We start from the raw sequence: 24,046 nt of genomic DNA on the forward strand, positions 1-24,046 counted from the left end.
CCCATCATCTCTGGGCCCTGAGCAGGAACCCAGATGCCTGCTCTCATCAGCCACTGCTGTTTTGCCATCATTCAAGTCACTGCTGTTTTTCTCACCACTGACTCAGATGCCAGCAGAAGCCTGAAAAAATGGCTTCTCCTCTCCGCCTGTCTGACCACTTCTTTCTGACGGAACATGACGGGAAACCAGTGGGCAAGGGTATCTGTGAAATGTCATATATAGGCTTCCAACCTTAGTGTCAGAGCCTACAGAGGCAGTGACCACGGAGACTCTCCTGCATCCTCTTGACTAGAAACAGAGGTTTGGTGCTGAGTCCCACCCAGCTAGCGGCCTGGGATTCCCTCTTACTTCTGTAGCCACCACACTGGGCAGTGAGCCACCATCCTGTGACCTCTCTTGCCAGAGTCCAGAGCTGCACTGTCCAACGTGGTGGCCACATGTCATGTGTGGCCAAGTAAGTTTCAATTTGAATTACAATTAAATAAGATTAAAAATCCATTCCTCCATAGAATGTACAACACCAAGATTGAATCCTAATGTAAACTATGGGCTCTGGGAGATAATGATGTGTCAGGTTCATCAATTGTGACAAATGTACCACTATGTTGTGGGATACTGATAGTGGGGGAGGATGTGTGGGTATAGGTATAGGAGTGAGGGTATATGGGAACTCTGTGCTTTCTGCACAGCTTTGCACTGAACTAAAACAACTCTAAAACCAATGATTATTAATTTAAAAAAAAAATCCTTCCTCAGTCCCACCGGCCATATTTCAAGGGATCACATGTGGCCAGTGGTCACTGTATTGACCACTGCAAATGGGGAACATCTCCATCTTCACCGAAAGTTCTCCAGGATGGGACTGCTCCAAAGATGAGCTCTGCAGGATCTGAGCTGGTCTGACCCATCTTCATACAACTGTTTCCAGCATTTTCTAAGCCTGGCCCTGCTTCTTTCTTCAGTAACTTCTTACACCCTTCAGAGATTAAAGGGGTAGACTGTTGAATCCCATCCCTGCACTACATGGAAGTGAGTCTTTCATTTCTGAGAGTGATAACCAACCCCCAATAAACCGTCAGCCATCAGTCCATTTAGGGGCGTCTGGATGGCTCAGTCAGTTGGGCATCCGACTCTTGATTTGGGCTCAGGTCCTGATCTCAGGGTCATGAGATCAGCCCCTCATCAGGCTCCGCACTGGGCAGGGGGCCTGCTTGAGATTCTCTCCTTCTTCATCTCCCCCTCTCCACTCCTGTGTGTGTCTCCCTAAAAATAAATTCATAAAGTATTTTTTTTAGAAGTCCACATTTGGAGGTCTGCCATCTTCAGCCAAAGTGAGACAAAACTTGCCAGTATTTCACTTCATGGGCAGACTTTTCACATGGATCACCTAGCAATGTGTCATATATAATTTCCAATGTATCAGCTTATTTGTAATATCACTGGGTTCCAGATTCCTGGTGTCCTAAATTTTATTACTTCCAACACAAATTTCTGTGTGGAAAAAGGCATCTTCAAATCAGAAGACTCTTAAGTATGACTTTTAAAAAGCAAATTATATGATTAAGCCAAAAAGATTGAACTGAGAAATAATGACTATTTTCACTTGAGAAAATGAATTTCATTCCTCTGTCTTACAGAGAATAAAAGGCCACAGAAGTGGGTCACAGAGTGAGGGAAAAGAAGCAGTGGCTTCCTTATGGCATGACAAAAGTCTGTGCACACAGACCTGGGTTCTCCAAAATAACCAGTATGCCAGTGAAACCTGCCAAAACTTTCTACACGATTGATGTTGTGTAAAGGTTTCATATTGGAAAAGGTTAGCATATGCTGTTAGTAACTTGCAGCCTGAAGAAATAAGGCATCATTTCTCCTTTTTCATAGTAAGTTTTACCAACTTTTATTTATAAAACATTTTGGGGGCTAAGAAAAGAGCATCATATTTTTGGCCAGACCCCCACTGGCCTCTGGCTTCTAGCACTCAGGTGTGTCGAGAGAAAACATCTCAGTGCCCAGGGTGGGTCTCAGGGAACACCAGACCAACCCCACTGAGAAGCATAGGAACATTTTCAAAGAAAATTGGGCAAATTACCACATATGTTGACATTTGCACTTTTTACATGTAGATTAAAGTAGAAACAAGATTTTACCAGTCATCTTTATCTGGGGTGGGAATGACTAAAGTTCATCCCTCCTGTGAAATCTCTGGAAAGTGTTTTCTTGCCCACCAAACCTGCCCACCAGCTGCTCCTGCTCATCTTCCTCACGGGCTTTCTTCATTTCCTCCTTGGCCTGTATGGCATCCATCTCCCTTTCTGGGCCCTTGGAGAAAGAAACAGAGACATGAGCCTTTAGCCGCTGGGGGTTATGTTTCCAGGGAGTGGACGGAGTGTCCACCTTCAATCTGCTCCTGCCTTCTTGCAAGCCTCCACACTGCCTGGGGGTGGCTTGGAAGAGCCCCCAAGGACGCCAGGCCCTAATCCCTGGAACATGTAAATGTGACCTTCTCTGGGAAAGGGGTCTTTGCAAATATGATTAAGTTAAGCATGTTGAGATGGGAAGATTATCCTGGGCCCTAAATTCCATCACGAGTGTCCTCATAGGAGACGGGCAGAGAGAGATTTGACATACACACAGACACAAGAGAAGACCACGTGCAGACAGAGGCAGAAATTAGAGCCACATGGCCACAAACCAAGGAACACTAGGAGCCACCAGAGGCTGCAAGAGGCAAAGGAAGGATGCTCCCCTAGAGCATTTGGAGGGAGCGTGGCCTTGCTGAGGCCTTGATTTCAGCTCAATGATACTGATTTTGGACTTCTGGCCTCCAGAACAGTGAGATGATAAATTTGTGTTTTAAACCAGCCAGTTTGTGGTAATTTGTTACAATGGCCACAGGAAATAAATACAAACCCCCCCTTCACTTCTTTCTATTCCCAGAGTACCTGGGCCCCTGTCCTTCAATCAGGGTAGAAGTGAACAGGCAGTGAAAGGAGACTTCTGAGCCTAAGTGAGAAAATCCAGGTACATGGGATCAACAGAAGGGCTAGGAGTGCAGACACATCAAGAAGGTTTCCGTAGTCATTATTGAAAAAGAGTAAGGCTTTGTGGCAGAAATCAGATTCCAAAAGAAATGGTTCACCATCAACAAAATAAAAAGGTAACCTACTGAATGCGAGAAAATATTTGCAAGTCATATCTGATGAGGGATTAATATCCAAAATATATAAAGAACTTCTATAACTTAAAGGCAAAAAAAATGTGATTTTAAAATGGGCAGAGGATCTGAATAGATGTTTTCCAAAGAAGACGTACAGAAGACCAACAGGCAAAGGTGCTCAACATCCCTCCTCATCAGGGAAATGCAAATTAAAACCATAATGAGCTATCACTTCACACCTGTTGGAATGGTTAGTATCAAAAAAACACAACGTAACAAGCATTGGCCAAGGATGTAGAGAAGAGAGAAGAGAGATCCTTCATACACTGCTGGCGGGAATGTAATCACTACAGAAAACTGTATGACACCTCCTCCAAAATTAAAAAATAGCAATACCATATAATCCAGTAATTCCATTTCTGGCTATTTATCTGAAGAACATGAAAACGCTCTCTCAAAAAGGCATCGCGCCCCCCCCCCCGTTTATTGCAGCATTATTTATAATAGCCAAGACATGAGAGCGACCCAATTGTCCATCAACAGATGAATAAAGACAATGTGATATATATGTATGTGTGTGTGTCTAAACACACACACACACACACACACACACACACACACACAGTGGAATATTACTCAGCCACAAAAAAAGAATGAAATCTTGCCATCTGCAACAACACGGATGGACCTTGAGAGCATTATGCTCAGTGACGTAAGTAAGACAAAGAAAAACAAATACCATATGATCTTACTTTATATGGAATCTTTTTTAAAAAAATGAATTCATAGAAACAGAGAACACATTGATGATGGTTGCCAGAGGCAGGGTGGAGGGGGTGGGTGAAATGGGTGAAGGGGGTCAAAAGGCACAAGCTTCCAGTTATAAAATAAATAAGTCATAGGGATGTCGTGGGCAGCATAGAGAATATAGTAAATAATATTGTAATAACTTCATAGGTGACAGATGGTAGCTAGATTTATCGTGGGAGCACTTCATAATGTATATACATGTTGAATCACTATGTTGTACACCCGAAACTAATATAATACTGTATGCCAACTACACCTCAATTAAAACAATAAAACACAGGCATTTCATAAAACAGGATGTCCAAATGGCCACAAAAGCCCTAAAACAGTGCCAGCCTTCATTTGTCATCGGGGCAACAAAACTAAAACCGGAGATACCACTACACACCTAGAGAAACCCACAATCCCTGCACTGGTGAGGATGGGAGACACCGCAGCCCCTCTGGGGACAGCCCGGCAGTTTCTTATGGGGTTAAACTTCTATTGTAGGACTCAGCTATTCTTGGCTATTTATCCTAGAGAACTAAAAGCATACATCCACACACAAAAACTGTGAGCAGATATTTATAAGAGCTTTGTTCTTATGTCAAAAACTGGAAACAACCCAATTGTCTGTCAGCTGGTGAACAAATAAAACTACTCAGCAGTACGAAGAAACCAACTAGTGACTGATACCCCAACAACATGGATGGATCTCAGACACCTTATGCTTGAGAAGCAGGCTCCAAAAGATGGCACACTAGGGATGTCTGGGTGGCTCAGTCAGTTAAGTGTCTGCCTTCGGTTGGGGTCATGATCCCAGAGTCCTGGGATCGAGTCCTACATCAGGCTCCTTGCTCAGCGGGGAGCCTGTTTCTCCCTCTGCCTGCCACTCCCCCTGCTTGTGCGCTCTCTCTCTTTCTCTCTCTCTGACAAATAAATAAATAAGATCTTAAAAAAAAAAAAAAAGACTGCACACTAGATGAATCCATCTATAGGACACTCTGGAAAAGACATGACAGTAGTGGCAGATACCGGATCAGTGGGGGTCCGGAGTGGGAGAAGGTTTGGCTACAAAGAGCCCCAGGAGACTTTTGGGGGTGGTGACACTCTTCTGCATCTGGATTTCTGTTGGTGGTTTCACAACTGTATTCATTTATCAAAACTCACAGGCCTCTACACCAAAAAAGGGTAAGTCTTACAGTATGTCAATTATACTTCAGGAAATGTGACTTGTAGGCAACTGACACTAATACCCAGCATAGCCAAAGATGCGGCGAAACTGCGACTCTCATCTACTGCCCAAGGGAACAGAAAGTAGGATGACACCTTGAAAACTGTTTGGGTGTGTAAGACCTTGCGATCCAAACTGTCCTCTCCTGGGTACGGGAATGATGCTAGCGGCCTTATTCACAAGGCCCCAAGCTGGAAGCAATCCAAAGCTGCATCAACAGAGAATGGATACCTACCTTCTGGAATAGTCACACACTAAAAACGAGCTGCTGCCGTATTTGATAATACGAACCTCATAGCACTGCCTGAATGAGTAAATATTGGATGGCTCCACTTATACAAATTTCAAAAGGAGGTCAAATGGATGTATGGTGGTGGTTCCTTTGGGGGCGGGTGGCGGCTGGGAAGGGGCAGGAGGAGGTTCCCAGAACCCCGCTAACATTCTGTATCTTGATCTGGGCGGGATGCTCACTACTGAAAACTCATCAAGCCCTTTCCTATGTGTCAGATTCAAGTACAGAAATAAATGAATAACAAACGAGTAGCTCATTGTGTGCACCGTACCTTTGTTTCCCCCCAAGTAGCCTTGCCAAAATTCTCGGCATACTCTTCATCGTCTGTGATCAGGAAGTTATCAAAGATGGTTCCTGATCTCACCTGTGGAGGAAAATGAGGCCTTTCTTACTGATGTGAGGAATATGGCAGCTTTCTGCCCAGAAACAGTTGTATTTGGCTCAGTGCCGTCACAGTGATCGGCTCTCGACAGGAGCACGTGCTTAAACCCATTTCTAAAACATCCGCTCCCCCCAAGGCATTGGTGCTCAAACTAAGCTGCATACGGGGATCACCAACAATATTTTAGAAACTCCCGATGTCTGGCCTCACCCCTGGGGATGCTGATTTAACTGGTCCCCGGTGCTACCTGGGCAGGGAGACTTGGAAGAGTACCCAAGTGACTCGAGCATTCCACGATGGTTGCCAACCGCTGCCCGAGAACCTTACTGTGCAAAGTAGGCCATGGTCAGCAGCGGCAGCAACACCTAAGCAGAGGAGTGACAGGTTCCCAGGGGGCATGGAGGCAGACAGGAAGTGCCCAGAGGGCAGAGAGGATGTCTGTTTTGTCCACGGCTGTGTGTCTTGGGTCCGGGGCCAGGGGCCAGGCACATAGTAGGAGCTAAGGAGTACCAGCTATGTGAATGAAGGAGTTTAGGCTGAAGCTCAGAGTTCTCAAACTACAGCAAATTAAAAACCACATGACCTGCCAAAGCTCCAGTCCAATGGCACCAATGTTCTCAAATTCAGAGAGGTCGTATTCTGTCAAATAGTTGTTTTTCATCTTCTGGTGGAGCCAAACGTCTTTGTCTATACCCTCTGGTTTTAGGCCGTCCTGCAACAACAAACTCTACGTGGTGGCCCCGAAGGATGCAGGCCGGGGTGGGGAGGGGGCATCGCAAGGAGAAGATGTCACGCACCTGGTACGGAGGCTTCTGCAGCATCGGCCCCTGCCAGTCCCCCTCCAGCTCACTGTTCCAGTCGCTTGGCTTGCTGGCACTGGCATCCAGAAAATGCTTCTCCCAGTCCTAAAATGTGTGTAGGAAAAAAAAAAATTGATTCCCAGATTTGAGAAAAGAAATTCTTAGCTACCAAGAGGCAGGAGCAGGCCTGTGGCCCTGGTTGAAATTCCCCCATCTATTTGGTGGTCAAAGGCCAAGTGCTCGGGGTTCCCAGTCCCACCGAGGGTTTGAGGGCCACACACTGCTGGGATTTTCTCCCTAAGCCTCGGCATGATCGCACCACCCTTCCCAAGCTGGCGAGAGGAACAACAGTGTGCAAAACTCAAAAGAGTGGCTAAAGTTAAATGAGGGGACAAGGGGAACCTGTGTGGCTCAATCGGTTAAGTGGCTAACTCTTGGTTTCAGCTCTGGTCATGATCTCACAGTCCTCGGATCGAGCCCTGAGTTGGGCTCTGTACTCAGAGAGGAGACTGCTTCTCTATCTCCCTCTCCCTCTGCCCCCCTCCCCGAACTCGTGGGCATGCTCGCTCGCTCTCTCTCAAATAAATAAATCAATCTTTAAAAAAAGTGACGAGACAAAAGTGACAATGGCGGCGAGGGGCCACACAGTCACTGCTAGTTAGGTGGTCTGTCCTTCTACACAGCAGCCATAGATGGAATGTTCCAGAGAGAGAGGCTAGACAACCAAGAAATGTTCCAGGACTTACCTGGGGACTGCTGGGTAGCAGGAGGAAAGCAGTTACATTATATAGACCTTCTATATATATATATACATATGAACAGTCACACTATACACATATAGACACGCACGTATATCTACACGCACACACACGTGTATAATACATACAAATACACATGCGTACACATACATATGTAATACACACCTATCACATACGTACACACATATCAAACATGTATACTTGTACTCATGTATATACACACATACACATCTCTACATATATATGTGGCTTAGTAGGTGTTGAACAAATATTTGTTGAATAAACGGATGAGGAATAGGTGCTATGGATTAATATTTAGATAAACACTTAAACGCATAAAAGTTGTATACAACGATGCTTTCTCTCTTTTAGAATGACTGAAAAATAGCAACATTTTGCATTTAGACTGTGGCTTTTCCAGGATATGCAACACTTCTCAATGATTGACACACAGGATTTGGTCACCTCTCCTACTGCTTTTTGCCTCCACCCCAACTGGCAACGATGAGCCTGAGCCGCTCTTGTGCTGGGACCAGGAAATGGTTACAATTCAATCCAAGCAGCTAGCTCCTTATGATCGCAAGCAATGAAATCATAATGCCATCATGAACTCATCTGCTGAGGAACTCACACTGAACCAAACATATGGACAAAACACAGCCAGTTTGGAGGCCAGCTTCTGGAAGGTTGATCAGACTTTGTTCTTTTGCTTTACTGATTACATTGTCTATGATGATGTAGTTGATGGTCAGACAGCAGTGCCACGGGTCAGTTTTAAGTTGCCAGAAATTAATTGTAAACACAGTTCAGGGGCGCCTGGGTTGGTGCAGTCGGTTAAGCGACCGACTCTTGGTTTCGCCTCAGGGTCATGATCTCAGGGTCGTGATGGAACCCTGCGTCAGGCTCTGTGCACAGCAGGGAGTCTGCCTCAGATTCTCTCTCTTTCTCCCTCTGCCCCTCCCACTCATGTTCTCTTTCTCTCAAATAAATAAATAAATAAATCTTTAAACACACACACACACACACACACACACACACACACAGTCCAGTACTTTTAGTTATTATGGCAAAGACAACTGTCTTAAGGTACATGGCTCATGGGTTTGGTGTGGTGTTTGATGTTCAAAACAAAATGTGGCAACAATAAACATAAACTGAAAACAAAACAAGACAGAAGGTAGCTCATGGTGGGTTGAGTGAAACAGTTGATCCACATCCTAAATCTCGGAATCTGGGAATTCGAGCTTATATTGAGAAAAGGATCTCTGCAGATGTAATCCCGGTAAGGATCTTGAGGCAGATCATTCTGGATTATCCAGGTGGGCCCTAAATCCAAGGGAAAACATCTTTAAAAGAGAGAGAAGAGACATGAGAAGGCCATGTGGAGGCGGACGCAGAGATTGATGTCCACCAGCCAAGGAACTCAGGAGGCAACAGAAGCTGGAAGAAACAAGGAAAGGATTGTCCCCTGGATCCTTCAGAGGCAGTGTGATTCTGCCGACACCTGGATTTCTGCCTTCTGCCTTCAAGAACCGTGTGAGAATACGTTTCTGTCATCTTAAGCCATCCACCTTGTGGTACCATGTTACATCAGCCCTAGGAACCTAATGCATAGCCGTTACGTTACCGGATTCTTGCTTGTCAGTCACAAGTGTGAAGCTCAAAAAGTACTTTATGTTCAAATTCAGAATAACAAAAAAATCATTTTTATAAAGGTTGTTGATGCATTATCCTTTTTTTAGAAAAAACATTGGTTAAAAAAACCAAAACCTAACTTTCTTTCGTATCAAATATAAAACTCTTTCACAATACCTGGGTGAAGCTGTGTGGCTGGTTTCAGCAGCAAATGCTCCAGGGGGGGGGGACACTTTCTTTTTTTTTTTTTCCCCCAGAAAGATCGATTTTTAAATTATTTATTTATTTATCTTAACGGGGAGAGAGAGAGAGAGAGAGAGAGAGAGAGCACATGCTGGGGGCCAGAGGAAAGGAGCAGAGGGAGAGAGACTCTTAAGCAGGCTCCATGCCCAGTGTGGAGCCCAACGCGGGGCTCAGTCTCAAAATCCTGAGATCATGGCCTGAGCTGAAATCAAGCATCGGACACTCAACGGATTGAGCCACCCAGGAGCCCCCGGGAAGGACACTTTGCGATAATGTTGACATCATGATGACCAGCCGCGCAGCAATCCCACAGGACCCGGGTACTTATAAACTTCACTGACACCCTCTCCAGACTTGTTTGGGAAAAATCCACACCTGGGATTTGTCACCTTCAGCCTGGTCCCAATCCTTGGACTCTGCGGAGGACTTCTCCATCTTCTTAAGTGACGTTAAGTTCCAGTCATACTCGATGTCGCCAGATTCAATTGACTGACCATCAATCTTCACTTCGTAAGTGAGGTCTGGTCTTAAAATCAGAGCATAGAGGTGTGTAAAGCCATCAACCTGCACGTTTTAAGGGGAGAAAGAATAATGATGAGAACCCCTGACGTTTCAGGACAGGTCTACAGACATGGTTTAAGTCTTCAAAGCCTTGGGCGCCTGGGTGGCTCAGTCGGTTAAGCGACTGCCTTCGGCTCAGGCCATGATCCCGGAGTCCCGGGATCGAATCCCGCATCGGGCTCCCTGCTCGGCAGGGAGCCTGCTTCTCCCTGTCACCCTCCCCCCTCTCATGTACTCTCTCTCTCTCATTCTCACTCTCTCAAATAAATAAATCTTTAAAAAAAAAAAAAAGTCTTCAAAGCCTTGTTATAGATACCAAGGAGAGAGGTTCTAGGGACAGGCGTTGACTTGACTAAAAAAAAATGTGTCCTAAAGAAGAAGTCTCCCCTTTGTACAGACCTTCCTCACTACCAAGCAGACGTGAGTGGCTGACTTCCTTTTCTGTAGACAGCGGCTCCCACCTAGACCCCCACAGGTGCTAATGACAGGGTGGTGGGTGTAAACCAAGGGACCACTGCTCTGTTTGATTAATGAAAAGTTATGTGGAAAACAACTTCCTGTTCTGTACTCTGAAAGATAGCAAATGAAGCCCAGTCTATTTTTCAACACAGGGGAGAACTTTCTAATGTTCTGAGCTGTCCAACGATTTAAGCTCAGCGAGGGCAGGCCTGGTGTCTCTCTTGGTCATAGGCAAGGGCCCAGGCCGGACACAAGGGAAGCACTCAGCAAGCATTCAATAAGTAAGAGATGGAAGGTGGACAGTGGGTGCTGGGGAGGTTGGGGGTGCCCAGGATGTGCCTGCCTGCCTGCCGGCAGCAGGGGAGACTCACGCACCAGGCTCCAGCAGCGTTCAGTTCTCAAAGTGGGGCTGGGCAGGATCAGTGTCATTGGGGAAATGTCTGGGAAATGTCAGTTCCCAGGTCAGCCTGACCTGCTGTACCTGCACCTGGGTGGACCTTCCAGAGATGCTGATGCTCAGTACTCAGGTTTGGGAACCCCTGCCCCAGTATCTTAAAGGCTCTGTCAGGAGGATCCTCCCTCTGCTAAGAGCCAAAGGTAAAAGCTTCTTCAGTACCCCTCTGCTCTGCCCTGAGGGACAGGTCGCTGCTGTCCATGGCCGATGGCTCTGTGTCCCTCTCAACCTCCGTAGTTTGCTGGGACAGCCGAGTACACACTTCTCCCAATGCTGTCTCCCTGCTCTCTGCCCATCTTTGTCTCCACTCACCTTTCCTAATTTCGACTTTGGGCTCACTGGCCAGCTTGTTGGTACCTTCCCGGATTTAACCACAAGTGCAGAGCCTCCTGAGGGATAACATCCACTCCCACACATATGCAATGGATCCAAACCGGGATCTTTAATCCCAATCATTGGCCTGAGCTTCAGACCACAGTTTCCAACAACTTTCTGGACACCTCTATCTGGATGTCTGCCAGGATTTCACAACCAACAGTTCCAAACAGTTCCCGAGTGTTCCCTGGCCTCCTTACTGGCCTTTGCTTTTGCTGCTGATTAATAGCAGTGCTGCTGAGAGTCACGGTCCACATCCCCAGTACTCACTTTCCAAACATTGTGAAGTCCTCTGGGTCCCACCCCTGAATTATCTGTCAAAACGGTCCCCTGTTCTGCATTCCACTGAAGCCTTGGCCTAACAATCTCACCCTTCTCCCTGCCTACTGATCACCTGTCCCTCCACCCCTCCTCCCCAGAGCATCCGGGGTATTTTTCTAACATGCAGATCCGACCCCCTCCCTGCAGACCCCCAAGGGCTGACCACTGCCTGTAGGGGAGGTGCCCAGCTGTTCCTTCACAGCGTCACCGAATGGATCAGACCCCCTGGAGACAGCTTCTCCTCACTGGGAAGGCTGGAATGCCCGACTACCTGCTGTGAGTCAGTGCTCCTTCAACAGAAGCATTTTATTTTTCTAGCAGGTTGCAGAAATAGCACACGTCTGAGAGCGTCATCAGCCTGAGGGTGCCACTCAACCCGCCCCCGCCCCCCCAGGCTTGCTGACCTGAGTGGATCATGCTTTATCTCACCTGCCCAGCATGGTCCTGGTCGGACTTCACAGCCTCTGTTAGTATCACCCCTCCTCTCTCCTCCACACCTGATGCCCAAGTGAACAATTTCTTGGGAATCAGGTATAAAACCTGTGCACTAAGGCTTGGATTTCGAGTTCTCCCTTACCCCCCCCCCCCCCCAGGAGGGATGTCAGGCCTCTCCGTGTAGAGGGGACCAGATGATCCTTTGCAGTCACCAAGTCAGTGGGTGGGAACCACGTTGTTGATGGAGACTCACTGGAGCTTTGTGGGGTGACTGAACACCCCCCAGCTTGGGTCAGGACCCTTCCCCTCCATGCTATCAATGTGCTCTCAAAATGCACTCCAGCCTCCTGCCCACATTCGCCCAGATTTGTGGAGGCCTCCCATGTTGGAGCTCTGGGCACTGGGGGTGCCCCAGGGGACAGGTCCCTGCGTCCTGGCCACTACATTCAAATGGAGGGGGTGCTTCGGGGAGTGCACCTCCCTTCCATGGGCCCAGGGCCAGGGACTTGATGCAAGCTGTTATCTTTGGAGAAGCCCCGGGCTGGGCCGTGGAGTTATAAGGTGAGACCCAAGGCAGAAAGTGTTATTGTCACAGGATCCGTGGGTAGAAGGTAATAAAGTACGCTTTCATTTCAGAAACATTCCCATTTCTAAATGTTTTGCTGTTTTGAAGATTACTTTCTCCAGGATGGTTTTTTTTTCTCCCCCATTCCTTAGTGAGGAGGGTTACAGCTGAAATGTGACTATGCCGTTAGAACCCTACAAGGCAAATTATAGTGCAGCTCACAGTAAAAAGTGAGTCTACCTTCCTGATGGGTACAAACCTCAGCAAACAAGCCAACGGGGTATGTAAGTATCTCTAATGAGCCTGCTAAACCGGAAACCAGGGGCAGGGAGTGTCTTGCTAAGATCCATCTCCGGCTCAATTAAATATTTTAAGATCAAAACTATTTTCTCTAAATTTAGGTTATCAGGAAGAGTTAACACAATTGCAGATTTGAATACAAAAGCATTTACCTTACACCTGATTGATTTCTTGTTTGAGTGATACTGATTCTTGAAATGTAAAATAACATGAACTTTCTTGATATCAAATCCACAAATATCGGGTCCTACAAAAAAAAAAAAAAAAGAGCTGTTCTCAATTTCCTTCTCTAATGCGTCACCACAGGAAACCCCCAGCCATTCCTCTGAAATAACATACGAGGACCGGAAGCTTACATGTGCAGGAATAACCAGACTTTGGTGTGGATACTGAAATGGACAGCGACAGCCTTCAGGTTACTTCTCTGGTCACTGCAGCTACTCAAGCCTAAGGCAACACTTGAGTAAGAAAGTAGATTTAACAGTCTAGGAAGTGTCCCTGACGTGCTGCCTGAGGCTTAGGCTCTCTCTGAAGCTCCGAGATGCCCTGTGCCCTGGGATTCTAGGTCTTATTCACTATGCTGAGACATATTTAATACAGCAAAGCTCAGTATTTGTTACTATCATGTCCCAACACACACACACATATTCAGATTAAGGGTTTCTGAATATACTAAACAAGGTTTGCAGGAGGAATCTGGAAAACTTGTCAAACCTTCCGAGGATATTTGGAATTACCCCGCTGCTGCTTTCTTGACCTTAAGCCTTAGGAATGTACTAGAGCATCCAGGTGTCTTTCTGTCTCAAATAAAATTTCACCACATCCACTGACCCGGGGCTGCACCAACCCCTGGGGATTCTGTGAGGCTGTGTAAACACAAGCAGATGACTCCGATTTTTTTTTTTTTTTTCTAGAACTTGCAGTGATGAACCTTCAGAATTAAAAGAGAGATCCAGGCTGCACATAATTACTTAAAGGACAGTATCAATTTGCCAGAGTGGATGTGACATTGAACTTGAAGTGGCATCCTGAGGGACCAACAGAAAACACCATGTCTACCTCCCCGAGTTCTCAGAGTACGCTTGTTTGTGTAATTTCCTTTTTTTCTTATCACTGGAAAACATTCCAGTTCAATTTTTAAAACAAAAGGTATGGTATGTGAACTATTTGTATGAAAGCCTACTACCTGGGGATTAAAACATGAAATTTTTCCTTCAAAACTGGTCAGAATTTCCCTATTTCTAAGCACCTACATGTTTTAAATATTAAATTAATCTTCAGAACATGCCCAGACATGACCGGAAAATCTGGACATTTTCCATTAACAGTGATCATAAAATATTTATGCACATAATGTATTTTTATGAGGAAATGGGGTAGACAGAAGGGCTCAAAACAGGCTGACCTGCCTTTGGGCTAGGAAGTTTAATCTTTGCGAGCCTTAAGGTTTTGTTTTGGTTTTTCTTTTGAGATTATTTGTTTGAGAGATTGAGTGCAGAGAGAGAGAGAACAAACAGGGGGAGGGTCAGAGGGAGAGGAAGCAGCAGACTCCCCACTGAGCAGGGAGCCTGACACAGGGCTCCATCCCAGGACCCCAAGACCATGCCCTGAGCCCAAGGCAGACGCTTAACTGCTTAACCGACTGAGCCACGCAGCCCCCTCTCCCCGAGCCTCAGTTTTTTGTTTTGTTTTTTTTTAAGATTTCATTTATTTATTTGATAGAGACAGAGAGAGAGAGCATGAGCAGAGAGAGGGAGAAGCAGACTCCCCGCTGAGCAGGGAGCCCGAAGCGAAGCGGGGCTCAATCCCAGGATCCTGAGATCATGACCTGAGTCAAAGGCAGATGCCTAACTGACTGAGCCACCCAGACTCCTGCCTCAGTTTTTTTATTTGCAAAATGGAAGCTGTGTTACCGGTTTCCTGGGTTTTTAAACATAATCTAAGACTGCATTTGAAAGGCCCGTGGCAATGGCCTTATCTCTCTCCTCCCCTTCAACATCACAAGCCTTAGCAAGCTGCTCTCATACCAAAGGCTAGAGCTGAGGCATCACAGGGAAGTGTTCTAACAGTGACACAGTGGGTTTAAGTAAAATGTAACTGAATTAAAAGCAAAAATAATGCAGATAATTTACTTGGGTTTCTTTTTTCCTCCAAAGTATGCTGCTACACAATTTAGATGTAGCAGACATGCTATATATATTTAAAAGATGGGGATTCTGGCTAGGATTTATGGTGATTTTGTTTACCAAACCTAACTACATGAAAGATCTGTGAAATCATCTCTGATTCGGGGTGCCTGGGTGGCTCAGTTGGTTAGGCGACTGCCTTCGGCTCAGGTCATGATCCTGGAGTCCCAGGATCGAGTCCCACATCGGGCTCCCTGCTCAGCAGGGAGTCTGCTTTTCCCTCTGATCCTACCCCCTCTCATGTGCTCTCTCTCTCTCTCTCATGCTCTCTCTCTCAAATAAATAAATAAAATTTAAAAAAAAAGAAAAGAAAAAGAAATCGTCTCTGATTCAACAGGTAATATGTTTTTTTGCCAGATATCTCTGCCATCCCATTTTAAGAGAATAATAACCCAAACCAAGCCATTTTAATTTCCTTTTTAATCAAAATAAAGACTTTCTCCATTCCAGATTTTAAATTCAAGAGGAAATGGGAGGCATGGCAAAGTAGAGGGAGTGGGGAGGGGTTGGGGACTGTGCAGTTGGTGGAAACTTTGCATCTGTGTAATGCGGTGGCCTTGGAGAAGTCACCTTACCCTCTGAGACAAGGCAGGATTACATTCAAATCCAATAAATAATCTAATATCTATTCTCTCTACTTCTTTTTTTTTTTTTAAGATTTTATATATTTGTTGGAGAGAGAGAGTACACAAGCAGGCGGAGGGGCAGAGGGAGAGGGAGAAGCAGGCTCCCCGCTGAGCAGGGAGCCCAATGCAGGACTTGATCCCAGGGCCCTGGGATTATGACCTGAGCCCAGGGCAGATGCTTAACTGACTGAGCCACCCAGGCGCCCCTATTCTCTCTACTTCTGTGTAACACTATGACCAGCGGTGTATACAAACATGAGAATGGCATAACAGGTGTCCGAAGCCTGATGCTGATCATGATAAATTCAGAGATAAGCATATAAATACTATGACAGAGGGCGCCTGGGTGGCTCTTGTGCTTGTTCTCTCTTTCTGTCAAATAAATAAATAAAATCTTAAAAAAAAAAAAAAGAAAGAAAAACCATGACAGAGAAAACTTCTGCAAGACATCCATATCACGGGGCACCTGGGTGGCTCAGTTGGTTAAGCGACTGCCTTCAGCTCAGGTCATGATCCTGGAGTCCCAGGATCGAGTCCCGCATCGGGCTCCCTGCTCAGCGGGGAGTCTGCTTCTCCCTCTGACCCTCCCCTCTCTCATGCTCTCTCTCATTCTCTCTCTCAAATAAATAAATAAAATCTTTAAAAAAAAAAGACATCCACATCACAAGAGAAAAGAATTTTTTTTAAAGATTTTATTTATTTGACAGAGAGAGAGACAGCGAGAGCAGGAACACAAGCAGGGGGAGTGGGAGAAGGAAAAGCAGGCTTCCCGCCGAGCAGGGAGCCCAATGTGGGGCTCGATCCCAGGACCCTGGGATCATGACCTGAGCAGAAGGCAGACGCTTAACGACGGAGTCACCCAGGCGCCCAAGAGAAAAGAATTTAAAAAAACCATTCCTCAAATTTGAATTACCAGTGGATATTTTAAAACTACCTTTCCACTGACTTTTTTCACTTATTTTATTTTATTTTTTTAAAGACTTTATTTATTTGACAGAGAGAGACACAGCGAGAGAGGGAACACAAGCAGGGGGAGTAGGAGAGGGAGAAGCAGGCTTCCCGCGGAGCAGGGAGCCAGATGCGGGGCTCGATCCCAGGACCCTGGGATCATGACCTGAGCCGAAGGCAGACGCTTCACGACTGAGCCACCCAGGCGCCCCTTTTCACTTTTTTTAAAACTCCCCATTTGTGTTCCCTCTTTCACTGTCTCTCTGTCAAATAAATGAATGAAATCTTAAAAAAAAAAAAAAAGATTTATTCATTCATTTGAGGGAGAGAGAGAGAGCATGCAAGTGGGGGAAGGGACAGAGGAAGAGGGAGTGAGAGAATCCCCAAACAGACTCCCTGCTGAGTGCTGAGCCCAAAACGGGGCTCCATCCTAGGACCCTGAGATCATGACCTGAGCTGAAATCAAGAGTTGGGTGCCCAACCAACTGAGCCACCGAGGCACCCCTTGGTCTTCTTTTTTGAGACTGTTTTGGCTATTCAGGGTCCCTTGAGAGTCCATATGAATTTTAGAATGGGTATTTTCATTTCTGCAAAAAAAAAAATCATTGAAATTTTAATAGAAATTAGATTGAATCTGTATATTGCTTTAGAATCTGTAGGTTGCTTTTTCTAGTGTTAACACTCTAACACTATTGAGTCTTCCAATCCATGAACATGGGATATGTTTTCATTTAGTTATGTCTTAATTTCCTTCAGCAATACTTTGTTGTTATCACTGTACACGTCTTTCACCCCCTTGCTCAATTCCCAAGTATTTTACTCTCTTGGATGCTATTATAAATGGAATTGTATTTGTAATTTCACTTTCAGATTGTTCATTGTTCATATACAGGGATGCAACTGTTTTTGTGTGTGTGTGTGTTGACTTTGTATCCTGCTACTTTGCTGAATTCATTCATTAGTTCTAATAGTTTGTGGGTGTGTGTGCAATCTCTATGAACTTCTATGTATACGATCATATCATCTGCAAAGGAAGACAGAAAATGATCTTTGGATGACTTGTATTTATTTTGCTTGCCTAATTGCTCTGGCTAGGACCTCTAGTACTATGTTGAATAGAAGTGGTGAGAGTGGGCATCCTTGCCTTGTTTCTGATCTTACAGGAAAAGTTTTGTCTTTCACCATCGTGTTTGCTGTGGGATTTTCATAGACAGCTTTTATGTTGAAGTGGTTTCCTGCTATTCCTGGTTTGTCAACTGTTTTTATCTTGAAATGATAGAATTTGTGATGATCACGTGTTTTTCTTTCATTCTGTTGATGTATCATATAATATTGACTGATTTTCGTATTTCAGATTTTTTTTTTAAGATTTTATTTATTTATTTGAGAGAATGAGATAGAGAGCACGAGAGGGGGGAAGGTCAGAGGGAGAAGCAGACTCCCCGCTGAGCGGGGAGCCCGATGTGGGACTCGATCCTGGGACTCCAGGATCATGACCTGAACTGAAGGCAGTCGCTTAACCAACTGAGCCACCCAGGCGCCCTGATTTTCGTATTTCAAATCATCCTTGCAGACCAGGAAGAAATGCCACTTGGTCATAGTGTATAATCCTTTTTAATATGCTGAATTCTTTTTGCTAGTTTTTTGTCGAGATTTTTGCATCAGTGTCCATAAAGACATTGTTCCGTAGTTTTCTTTTCTTGCAGTGTCTGGCTTTGGTGTCAAGATAATGCTGGCTTCATAGAATGAGTTGGGAAATACACACTCCCTCCTCTTCAATTCTTTTCGTAAAGTTTGAAAAGGGTTGGTATTAGTTCTTTAAATGTTTCGTAGAATTCATGAGAGATTCAGCAGATTCAGGACTTTTCGTTGTTTGGAGAGTTTGGCTTACTGCTCTCTTTACTATTTATAGATCTCTTTAGATTTTCAATTTTTCACGACTGAGTCTTGGTGGGCTTTGTGTTTCTAGGAATTTGTCCATTTCATCAAGGTTATCCAATTTGGGGGTGTATAACCGTTCTTAGTATTGTTTTATAATTCTTTTTTCTGTAGAATTGGTAGTAACATCCCATTTCTGGTTTTAGTAATTTGAGTCTTCTTTGTCCATTTAGCTAAAGGTTTTGTCAATTTTCTTGATCTTTTTGGAGAACCAACTTTTGCTTTCATTGATTTTCTCTGTTGTTTTCTACTCATGATTTCATTTATCTCTGCTCTAATCTTTGTTATCCCTGTCCATGTCTCCCTTCAATTCTACCAGTGTTTGTTTCATATATTTTGATGTTCATTAGGTGTGTAAACGTTTATAATTGTTACATCTTCTTGCTATATTGACCTTGTTACTAATATGTAATATCCTTTGTCTCTTATAACCTTTTTTATTTAAGATACTTAGGTTTTTTTTAAAAGATTTTTATTTATTCATGAGACACACACACACACACACAGAGAGAGAGAGAGAGAGAGAGAGAGAGGCAGAGGGAGAAGCAGGCTCCCAAGGAGCAGGGAGCCCAATGCGGGACTCGATCCCAGGACGCTGGGATCATGACCTGAGCCGAAGGCAGACGCTTAACCATCTGAGCCACCCAGGCGCCCCTAACCTTTTTTATTTAGTTAAAATCTATTTTGTTTGATATTAATATAGCCACCCTGCTCTCTTTTGGGGGCTATTTGCCTGTAATATCTTTTCCCTTCCTTTCACTTTCAACCTGTGTCTTTGGATCTCAAGTAAGTCTTTTGTAGATAGCATATAGGTGGATCGTGTGTTTTTATCCATTCTGCCAATCTCTATCTTTTGACTGGAGAGTTTAATCCATTTACATTTAAAGTAATTACTGGTAAGAGGGGACTCACTTCTGTCACTCTATTTGTTCTCTATATGCCCTCCAGCTTTTTTGTCCCTCATTTCCTACAGTGCTGTCTTTTGTTTTTAGTTTTTTGCAGGGAAGTGTTTAAATTCCTTTTCAATTTCCTTTTGTGCATATTCTATAGCTATTGTCTTTGAGGCTACCATGGGGATTGCATTTAACAGCCTAAAGTTATAAGACTCTAATGTGAATTTATACTAGTTTAACTTCAATAACACACAAAAGTCTGTTCACCTCTTTGTCTGCACCTCTGCGATAAGAAACAGCAATGAGCAATCAGAGCTCAGATCCCTGATATGTGGAGGACAGAGTCCTTTTTGCCCAGCCTCTCTGTGGCAAGCTGTGTGTGGGCTACTCCAGGGGCACGTACATAGCTGTCTGCCTTGTGGCTTGAAGTGGGGGCTGGGTACATCTACTGCGGTAAGAGCCGAAATTAACCAAAATTAACCTTCCCATTCTTTCCCTGGAAGAGGCAATCCTTCCATAGACTTCAGAGTTCCAAGACAGTTACATCAGATTCTGTTGTTAGGATTGTTGTCTAGGTGGGGAGATGGATTCCTGGCACTTCCTACTCCATTTTCCCAGAATCCTCTTCATTCTGAAAGCTTTTTGAATCCACACCCTTCAGTTATGTCTAGTTCCTATGGCCCAATGTGGTCCCATCCCGATTCTCGCACAACTTTTAATCAATTACTCCTGTTATCAGGAGATTATTTAAAGTGTTCCAGGAGTCAGCAGGAGCTAGACAGGAAACATTTTGGCCTTCCTATCATTTTCATGCCTCAAAAATATTATCCTTCTGTTTTTTTTTCGTTCAATCATTAAAAATGTTAAAACCAATTCTCAGCTCATAGGGCATAACAAACATAGGCTGTGGGCTGATGTGGCCCTTGGCCAAGGTCTGCTGACTCCTGATATATTCCAAGTACTTGGGGCTACATTAATGTTGAATAAATAACTTTCTCAAAAGTACAATAGGGGGCGCCAGGGTGGCTCAGTCAGTTAAGCGGCTGACTTGATTTCAGCTCGGGTCATGGTCTCAGGGTCCTGGGATTGAGTTCCACGTCCAGCTCCACACTCAGTGGGGAGTCTGCTTCAGGATTCTCTCTCTCTCTTTGCCCCTCTCCCCCACTCACTCACACACACTCTCTCTCTCTCTAAAATAAATAAATCTTTATTTATTTATTCATTTGACAGAGCGAAAGAGCACAAGCAGGGGGAGCAGCAGAGGGAGAGGAAGAAGCAGGCCCCCTTCCGAGCAGGGAGCCTGATGCGGGACTCGATCCCAGGACCCTGGGATCATGACCTGAGCCGAAGGCAGATGCTTAACCATCTGAGCCACCCAGGTGCCCAATAAATCTTTTTTTTTTTTTTTTAAGGTACAATAGAATGGTACAGTTGCCTTTTTACATTAATTAGTTTAAACAGTACTAAAAACCTTTGGTCAGATATACTCAATACTACTATTTTGGCAAAGTCTTAGAGGATTCTATGAAGTGGAAGGATTCAAAGTCCCCAGAAATGGTTGTTTTGTACTATCTAAACTCACCAAACATAATATAGTACTGGGATTTTCCATTCAGGTTCTTCTGATCCACGTCTGCAGGGAAGACCTTAATGTAGCCCCCTCCACAGTCCATCTTCTGCTCATGTTTCACTGTGTACTGAATGACCAGAGTCTTCCCTTTATTGCTAAATGGTTTGAATCGTGCAGAGATGGCATAGAATCGGCCATTTTGAGTGGTTTGCAGACCTTTAAACAAAAAAAAAACAAAAACAAAACACTCATGAAGGATTAGGTACGACACTGTGCTCAGTGCCGCAGGGAATTAAATGGCTGTCCTTCTCCCACACCCAGTAATAACGACTTACGTCAACCCAGAGCCTAAAACACATTTTTACAATAACACATGACAGGCATTCCACTAACAGGCTCTCTGCTGCCACAGAATTTTCCACGCTCAGGTGTTTTTGTGCTCAATATACCACTGTCATGTCCTAAGTTACAAAAATACTTCGGCTTTAAATGACAAACTTGCAACCTAATTATGGATAAAAAGTTAATTTGGCTTCGAGTCATCTTCCAAAGAAAGTGCAGGGAATATACAATAAAGCTTGTGTAGCAACTTAATTAAAAAACAGAGCATCCTACATCTTTTCTTTAATTTGAATCTTAAAATAGTTGCCTAAGACACACCACCATGGATGGAGGACAGAGCGCTGTCCTGTAAAAATGTGCTTCACTGCACAGGATGTGCTGGCCCGAACTGTCCTCTTTTTAAAGATACCACCCTTTTGTCACATGAATCATCTTGTATCTTATAAGTTTAGGTGTTCACTTTTAAGACTAAACTCCCCTTTTTCAGTAGCCACAGGCTCTGTACCAAATCCTTACCTTATATTGGAGTATAAGACAAACTTGAAAACAGAGGCAGTCTTACTATAACCTAGTCTTCCTTGCTCCACATTCCTGCCCCCATACCTGCCAATGCTGAGATCCATCATAAATGCACTTGGCATTTTCATTTTCTATCAGTATGTCCAAGCCTGAACTCATGGCTAACCGCTCACTACCACACTCATCTCTCTCTTCCATTCTCTGCACCCCCACCCTTCCCTTTCTCAAAGAATTCATAGGCTCATCCCCACCCCCCCCGCCACTTCCTTACCAACCAGGCAATTCCTAAGGCCAAGATTCACCACCTCCCTCTCTCTCACCACCCTCCTCAGCCACCCCCATCATCTCTCACCACTTCCCATCTCTGTCCGACTAAATTCTATTTATCTTTCCATCCACCACTTCGGTGTGATGGTCCTGGGAGACCACAATGAAAGGGGCCAAATTAACTGGTATCCCCAGTGCCTCGCCCATGTGTGCTTTCAATAGATGTGTGCTGGAGTGAATGAAACACAGAGTCTCGGGATCCCAGACTGGAAGACGAAACGACACTGTGGGGGAAAAAACCCAAATGACTCTAAGTGGACACCCCTATCCTTGGACAAGCTTGATGGAACCACCTGTTAATTTCACTCTACTTTTGTCCTATGGGCCGAATATTGACCAACTCATGGAGTCAACATGTAACTTAGAAAACAATGCATATATAGTAGAAAACTGGAAGCTGCCAACAGCTTGGAGTAACAGAGCCAAGATGGAGGTTGAGCGGAAGGCTGATGAAGAGGGAAAGTTTTCATCTAAATCAGGTGTCTGCAAACCTTTTCTGCAAAGCCAGAGAACAAATATTTTAGACTTTGTGGGCCATATGGTCTCTGTCCCAACTTAGTGCCTTTGCAGCATGAAAAAAGCCATAGCTCTATGTAAATGAATGGGCATGGCTGTGTTCCATAAATACTTTACTTATGGACACTGAAATTTCACATATTTCACTGAATTTTATATAATTTTCCTATGACGCAAAATACTATTCCCCTTTTGATTTCCCCCCAACAATTAAAAAATGTAAAAATCATTCTTATCTCACCAGCTGTGCAAAAAACAGGTGGTAAGCGAGTTGTGGTGTGTTCATCTTTTATCATCGGGATTGAGAAGACAGAAGTCATCCTCGGCACCAGGAGGGTACTGACTTGGGGGGGGGGGTGGGTGGAGGGCGCAAGGGGGACCTCTGAAAATGTTCCCTATCTTGACCAGGGTGTACAGATGTAAACACTCATCTTTCTGTACCCCTAAGATCTATGCACCTGACAACACGTACCTTTTATCCTCATTTTCTTCTTCTTAGAGTGAAAACAAAAATGAGAAATATCCCCTAACTTTCTTCCCTTTGCAGGTCAAAGATCTGGGGTCTCCAAACTCATGCGACTAGTTGGTATACAATGGGGCAATCTTGGGCAAGTAAAGAAAGGAAAGAAAAAGTAAGGCCAGACCTTATTCAAGCCTTCCTTAGTTTCCCCACCAGTGAAACAGCTTTTTTAGAGGTGTTGGGGTGTGCCACACCACACCTACCTTGCAAGGTTGCTATGGTGGTGGTGGGGGGGGGGGGGCGGCTGTGTGACACTTAGCTCGATTTCCTCACCATTCCTACACTAACCTTTGTCTTTCTCTTTATGACCATAAAATTTCCCCGACGAGAGTCTAAAATGCCCAAATTGAGAGTCATTGGTGGACTGCACCCATCGGTTCCTCCAGCGTTCTGTGGGGGAAAACAACACGGGTTAGGGCTGAAACTTCATTTGAGTCATGGAAGGTGTGTGTGGGGGGGTGGGGTTAGGAGGGGGAGGCTCGAGGCTTCGAGGCTTCGCCACCCCGATCCCGCGGCAAATGAACCCGAGCAATGTTGACTCGGGACTGTTTGGCTGGGCAGCTTACGCCCCCCACTCCACCACCACGGGCGTCGCCTCTTCACCTCCGTCTAAAAATTCCTCTTGGAAGTAGACCGTGGCTAGCGCCACTCTCAGCATGCAGACCACCCAAAGCGGAACGCGAGCCACAGCCATGGAAGGCGCGCTGCGCTTCTCGTAACCGCCCCTTTGCTCCCAGAGGTCCCCGCGGCGTGCCGGGCCGGCCCAAAACTACAACTCCCGTCACACCTCGCGATTGTGACCTGAGGCACCATTGGCCCCCAGCGCGCCGTGCACGCCGGGCCCGTCCCGGCACTACCACTCCCATGACGCACCGCGATAGTGACCTGGTGCCCCATTGGT

General features: G+C 45.1%; 1 protein-coding gene across 2 annotated transcripts; it reads right to left on the reverse strand.

Moving 5' to 3' along the window:
* Positions 1 to 1,890: 1,890 nt before the first annotated feature.
* Positions 1,891 to 23,936, reverse strand: CALR3 (calreticulin 3). 2 transcript variants are annotated; one of them, XM_027585559.1, is made up of 9 exons: positions 23,749 to 23,936; positions 23,434 to 23,535; positions 20,934 to 21,137; positions 12,913 to 13,007; positions 9,666 to 9,854; positions 6,652 to 6,759; positions 6,438 to 6,566; positions 5,744 to 5,836; positions 1,891 to 2,319 (listed from the first exon to the last, which is right to left on the reverse strand). In XM_027585559.1, the coding sequence occupies exons 1-9, from the start codon at positions 23,837 to 23,839 to the stop codon at positions 2,176 to 2,178; spliced, it is 1,155 nt and encodes a 384-aa protein (XP_027441360.1). In that variant the 5' UTR covers positions 23,840 to 23,936; the 3' UTR covers positions 1,891 to 2,175. The 2 variants fall into 2 exon arrangements, with proteins under 2 accessions (XP_027441360.1, XP_027441361.1); XM_027585560.1 differs by lacking the exons at positions 23,434 to 23,535; positions 23,749 to 23,936 and adding an exon at positions 23,098 to 23,309.
* Between the last annotated feature and the right edge of the window lie 110 nt (positions 23,937 to 24,046).

The sequence above is a fragment of the Zalophus californianus genome, chromosome 1 (assembly GCF_009762305.2).
Source record: "Zalophus californianus isolate mZalCal1 chromosome 1, mZalCal1.pri.v2, whole genome shotgun sequence".
NCBI lineage: Eukaryota > Metazoa > Chordata > Mammalia > Carnivora > Otariidae > Zalophus > Zalophus californianus.

Coding starts and splice junctions, on each gene's coding strand:
- CALR3 (XM_027585559.1), bottom strand. CDS start 23,839: ATGGCTGTGGCTCGCGTTCCGCTTTGGGTGGTCTGCATGCTGAGAGTG. Junction 9,855..12,912: donor AGAAATCAATCAGGTGTAAG/GTAAATGCTTTT, acceptor TAAAACGTGCAG/GTTGATGGCTTTACACACCT. Junction 6,567..6,651: donor TGCAGAAGCCTCCGTACCAG/GTGCGTGACATC, acceptor TTGTTGTTGCAG/GACGGCCTAAAACCAGAGGG.